The sequence below is a fragment of the Pyrus communis genome, chromosome 14, assembly GCF_041283825.1.
Source record: "Pyrus communis isolate YQ-2024b chromosome 14, ASM4128382v1, whole genome shotgun sequence".
Lineage (NCBI taxonomy): Eukaryota > Viridiplantae > Streptophyta > Magnoliopsida > Rosales > Rosaceae > Pyrus > Pyrus communis.
The window spans coordinates 8,353,407-8,359,334 of record NC_142578.1 but is presented as its reverse complement, the minus strand read 5'-3'; the positions used below and the strand labels follow the sequence as shown (position 1 = coordinate 8,359,334).

The window sequence follows — 5,928 nt, the reverse complement described above, 5'->3', positions numbered from 1 at the left end:
ACACATGGTAAATAAAATAATTTTTAAATTTTTTTTTTAGAAAACCTGAATTTTTTCAAAAAAAAATAAAAATTGAAACCTACATCTGCAAGAAGAAGAAGAAGAACAGGGAGGAAGGGAGCTGGGTCGGGGTGGGGGCAGGGGACGGGAGGAGGATCGCGGGGGGTGGGGGGGGGGGGAATGGGGGTTCTGGTTTCCTTTCTTCTTCTTCTTCTCGCTGGGGGGAGGGAAATATTTTTTATTTTTTTTTCTTTCTTCCTCCCTCTCTTTCTTGCATATGTGGGTCGCTGGGGAGCGGGAGTGAGGGGAGGGACAATTTGTTTTTTTGTTCTTTTTCTTTCTTTCTCCCTCTTCTTCTTCTTGTTCTTTTCTTCTTCTTCCTCCTACATATGTGGGTCGCTGGGGAGGGGGGAGGGACAATTTTTTTTTTTTTCTTTCTTTCTTCCTCCCTCTTCTTATTCTTCTTCTTGTTCTTTATCTTGTTCTTCTTCCTCCTGCATATGTGGGTCGCAGGGGAGGGGGGGAAGGGAGCGGGAGGGATGATTTTTTTTTTTTCTTTTCTTTTTCTTTCTTCCTCGCTCTTCTTCTTGCAGACGTGGGATTAAAATTTATTTATTTTTTTTGAGAAAATTCAGGTTTTTTAAAAAGAAATTAAAAATTATTTTATTTGCCACGTGGCTGACATTTGGCAGCCACGTGCTATATATGTGATAGTCACGTCAGCATTTAACGGATTAATGGATGGAAAATGTAACGGAGATATTATTTTGAAATAAAATAGTACTTAAGGTATGAAAGTGAAATGTTTTAAAGATGTTATAAAGAATTAAAATAAATCCTAAACCTTAAGTATGAAAGTATAATTTATCCAAAATATTTTTAGAGACTAGAGAGAAAGAAAAAGGAGAGACAAAAGCAAAGCAAACCTTAACCAGCACCTTCTCTTCTTATATATAAATATAAAACCTTACCTTTCAATCTTAAACTCTTCACTCTCTAAAACCGACCACTTTCACCTTCTAAAAATTTCAGGCAACACAATACAAACACTCTTTGTTGTGCAACTTTAGCTTGTTTTCTCGCAGCAACCACCAGAAAGCAACAAGCTTTGGTTTTTTTGCTTCATTAATTTGTTCAAGAAGCAACAAAAATTACAGCAAAAAGTAGTTGGGTTTCAGGGTTGTCGGGTTCTTGAGTGACTGAGTGACCGAGTTGAGCTGCCCTGGTTGACTCGGACATGGACTTTGGGTTCTGAGGATTTGGGATTTTTGAGGTTGGTTTGATTTGGATAGTGAAATGGCCCAAATGGGTGAAAGTTCAGTGGTAAGAGAGAGGCTGAGGAGTCTGTGTGTTAGCAATGGGTGGTCTTATGGGGTTTTCTGGCGATTTGATCACAGAAATTCCATGTAAGTTCCCATTGTTTCTGTCTCCTTTTTTCTCCTTTTGGGGAAGAAAATAAAATACTTCCATTTGTATATTCATGCTGTTTTTGTTTGTTTCTTTTGGTTCCTGATTTATTTATTTATTTTATTTATTTATTTTTTTTATCATTTGGTTTTTCCAACTTAACAATCCATTTTGTTTTTGTCCCAAGATGCATTTCTTCTTGTGGGAATACTGGGTACAAGTCCTCTTTTAACATATATATTTTTATGTGGGGTTATAAAAATCCAATCTTTCAGTCTGATTGGACTTAGTTTTTACATATAGATTGAAATGGTTCAAAAGAATGCTTTTTATGTTGCCATTAATTGCAGGCACTAGTTATTGGTATTCTCCTTTCAAATATTGGTTATCTATTTTCTGCATGCTGGAAATTTTGCACTTTCCTTTGTGAGATCAAAGCTTGTATTGAAGTTCACATTTATTATTTGGGATTATAATTAATTTTTTATTGGTTTCAAATCTGACATTAATTCTGGGTTTGTAATGCTTTAGGTTGTTGACAATGGGAGATGCCTACTATGAAGATCATGTGGGAGCAGTGATTGAAAATATGCTTCCACAGGTCCATGTACTTGGAGAAGGGTGCGCCCAATACTTACTCCGTTTCAGTTTACTCATTCCGAATTCGAATCCGAAAATCCATAAAACTTGATTACAAAACACCCCTGCAAAATTACTTTTGTTGTTTCAGACAAGCATTACAAAGTTACTTAAAAAATAGCTGATCTTGTTGTTTTGTTGTTTGAAATAGTATTATTGGGCAAACCGCTTTCACCGGAAAACATCGATGGATGCATTCAGATGCTCACGGTGGAGGATGGAATCCATGCAGTTCTCTTGAAAATCAAGATATGTTTCAGGTTGGTAGGCCATCCAAGTTCTTGTTGAATTGCTCAAATTAAGTTAAAAATTCTGAGAAATCGGAGTTGCTCGTTTTTGCTTAAGTTGAACTTTTCTGCCATTTGCAGGATTATTCTGAGTTCAGTTGCCAATTTTCTTCTGGTATAAAGGTATGATTATTTCCGTTCGATCCTTTATGCTTTCGTGAAATGAAGTGAGAGTAGTTGAATGTATGATATATCTGATGAACTCTTTTCTTTTCACAGCCATTTGTAGCTATATTTGTTGTAAACTTTTCTTTATCCATCCATAGTCGTATTTATTGACCCTGAAATTTAACTTGCAGACAATTGCAATAATCTCCGTTGAACCACGAGGAGTAATTCAGTTAGGATCCACCCAAAAGGTAATTAAAAGCACCAAACTGGATTTCCACATTCTTATGTTCATATGAGATCATGTTCTCCAAAATCTAGTTCACTTGGTTTGTTGATCATATAGTATGGAATGGTTGAATACTTTTTTTTTTTTTTTTTTTTTTTACTATACTGCTATTTTTTTTGCAGATTATGGAGAGGCTGGAAGTTTTGGATGAAACAAAAAGGTTGTTTCGGGAGATGGAAAATCTTGATGGGCTTATTCCTTTGGAAAATGCACCTTCATCCATGAACAATGAAACTAGTGATCTAAATGAGTTGTTTGCTTCATTGATTTCATCTGGGAATTCCTACAATGGAGATGTTAACTTGACTCCGGGTGACAAATGTGACGAACACCGAGGAAATATTATTTCTGCAGTGGGTTTTCAGTCTACATCATCTGATGATATTGGCTCAGCTGATAAAAACCCCTGGTTTAGTACGTGGAGTGCCGAATCTTCACTTTTGACTTCATTTGAACCGCAGTTGGCATCGGAAATTATTCTTCATGATTCATTCGAGTCTTGCAGAGATACAGCGAGGAATATTCAGGTGGACTCGGCATTCACTTCATTAGCTGACTTCGAGAAACCTATTCAAGGAAGCTGTGGATATCAGATGGATAACCAGCAATCTCTGCATGGATTCCCCGTGGAGTGTAATCCAGCTGATTTAAGTATAGATCTCTCTAGATTGTACCAGTTGGATGATCTTTCCCAGTGGTTTGCTGCGTCACCGGAACAGAACTTCAATGCAATGACAACCACACTGAACAATGACTTCTCACAAGTAATAGAAAGTACTTCAGTGTCGTCTAGTCTGGTTAAAGGTGATAACTTTATTCATGTTCCAATTCAAACTCCAGCTAACTCTATTCAAAGTTCGGTTACAAATCCATTTAGCGCCGATGGACACAATAAATCTGTGATCATTCAGAGTGTTGATGGTTTGGGACCGGATTTTGCATGTGGTCAAATCGGGAAGTGTTGGGAAGATACTATAATGCCAGCAACCAGTGGTGGCTACTTGGCCACTGGTACTGCTTTGACAAAATGCTTCTCAGAGTCAGAAATAACCGGTTCCATGCCTGGTCCTCGGAAGGGGTTATTCTCAGAATTAGGACTTGAAGAGCTTTTAAATGGTAAAACTACTACTTCCAGCTCTGTAAAATGCAATCTAGAGGACCAGTCATCCACCACTAGAAAAAGGAAATCAGAATGTTTATCTGTGAATAGCAATCAGGTTCAACCGCCAAGGCTTGCAGGCTTGGATATGAGTACACATTCAGCGAAATCTTTCTATAACCTGGACAGGGCAAACAGTCTTGGTCCAAAGAAAGACTTTTTCCCAAAATCACAGGTAGGCTTATGGATTGATGACAGCTATAGCGTCAGCGCTAGAAGTGCGGTTCAAGATAAACAGCAGAAAGCTGAGGTACACACAAAGAACACCAAGAAAAGGGCAAGGCCTGGGGAGAGTACTAGACCTAGACCTAAAGATCGCCAGCAGATTCAAGACCGTATCAAAGAGTTGAAGGGGATCATCCCTACTGGTGGCAAGGTACGCATTTTTGTTTTTGCTTTCACTTACGGTAGACAATAATGAGATTGCAGATTAGACATTGTGTTTCTAATAAGGTTTTTGACGTTCATATATTTTCTTGATGAAACAGTGTAGCATCGATTCTTTGTTGGACCGGACAATCAAATACATGGTCTTCTTGCAAAGCGTGACGAAATATGCAGATAAGCTTAAACAGACTCATGAGCCAAAGGTCAGTTGGTTTGGTTATTTCTGTTATATGTATGCAGGACAAGCCCAAAATGTGTTATATTTTATGAACTAATGTGACAATATTTTGCATGGATTTACAGCTAATTGGCAAGGAGAATGGAGTGGTTCTAAAAGACAACAGCACCAAATGTGGTGGTAATACACGGGCATTAGCAGTTGAGGGTCAAACTGTGGTTTGCCCTATAGTAGTCGAGGACCTTGATCAGCCGGGCCAAATGCTTGTCGAGGTAAGCAAAAGGCATACAAAAAATGAAAGAGTTCCCTCCAAGTCTTATGTCAACCTTAATTATTTGAACCCTCCTGACTTCAATATCTACTTCTGTTGCAGATGCTTTGTGAGGAACAAGGTTTCTTTCTTGAGATAGCAGACATAATCCGCGGCTTTGGGTTAAATATCTTGAAGGGGGTTATGGAAAGCCGGGAAGATAAGATATGGGCAAGGTTTATCGTTGAGGTAAAACCTAAATTGAAATATTTACATTAAGGATCTTAGATAATTTCTCCCATAAGAAAAATGAAAAGTCGTGGGGACATTCGTTATTTTACTTTTTTTCTGAATTATCTTAATCCGAAATTTTTGTAACAGGCAACTAGGCATGTAACAAGGCTAGATGTATTCTGGTCCCTTGTCCGGTTTCTACAACAAACAACTACGGGTGTGGTTGATCCAACTAATCGGCTAAGTAATGTAGTAGATGGTGGGGTTCCTCCTATATTGGATAGTTGTCAGCAACAAATCTTGCCGCCTCCGGTCAGCTTGATTTGAGATGTTTAGCTTACTGACTACCCTGACCTGTGAGGGTCAGATATACCTTAAGCATTGCCCTGTGAGGACCTGATGTGGTAGGTGTTTCCGGCAACGGAGGAACCACAAACAATGAGAGAAAATGAGATTGGTGATTGAGCCTCGGAAGTCTCTGTGATGTGTGCATATTGTTAGTAGAGACTAGGAATGTTCCTGCAAAAATTGCAGGTTTGCTCTTTTGACTGCTTTACTTAGTTCCCAATAAGAAAAGGGTGTGCAAGGCATGGTGAAAGTGAAGTTAACCCTCTTTGTATTTGGGATATTTTTACAAGTTTATATCTTCAACCTGCTGAGAATTTAAACCAGTTAGTAATAGGCTAACCACTGATTTGTTTTTGGCCTCTGTTGTGGCTTAATATTTGGTATTGTAGTCATGGAATGTTGTCATCTCTCTCTCTCTCTCTCTCTCTCTCTCTCTCTCTCTCTCTCTCTCTCTCTCTCTCTCTCCCTGACGAACAACATGACGCCACATGTTTCAATTAACGTCTTTCATAGTGCATGATTAATGTGAGACATCGCCATCTTGACTTTTTGTTTCTCGTCGGTCTGTCAAATGGAGGAAATGAAACTACAACATATATACACGACAGAGAGAATAATGGACCGCGAGATAACGGAAACAAC

General features: G+C 38.5%; 1 protein-coding gene across 1 annotated transcript; it reads left to right on the top strand.

Annotated features, from left to right (window-relative positions):
- Positions 1-948: 948 nt before the first annotated feature.
- Positions 949-5,691, top strand: LOC137713558 (transcription factor bHLH157). The gene is made up of 10 exons (XM_068452869.2): positions 949-1,406; positions 1,939-2,028; positions 2,198-2,306; positions 2,415-2,456; positions 2,633-2,692; positions 2,853-4,265; positions 4,378-4,479; positions 4,580-4,726; positions 4,828-4,953; positions 5,086-5,691. Exons 1-10 carry the CDS (start codon positions 1,297-1,299, stop codon positions 5,263-5,265), a joined length of 2,379 nt encoding a protein of 792 aa, XP_068308970.2. The 5' UTR covers positions 949-1,296; the 3' UTR covers positions 5,266-5,691.
- The last annotated feature ends 237 nt before the right edge of the window (positions 5,692-5,928 follow it).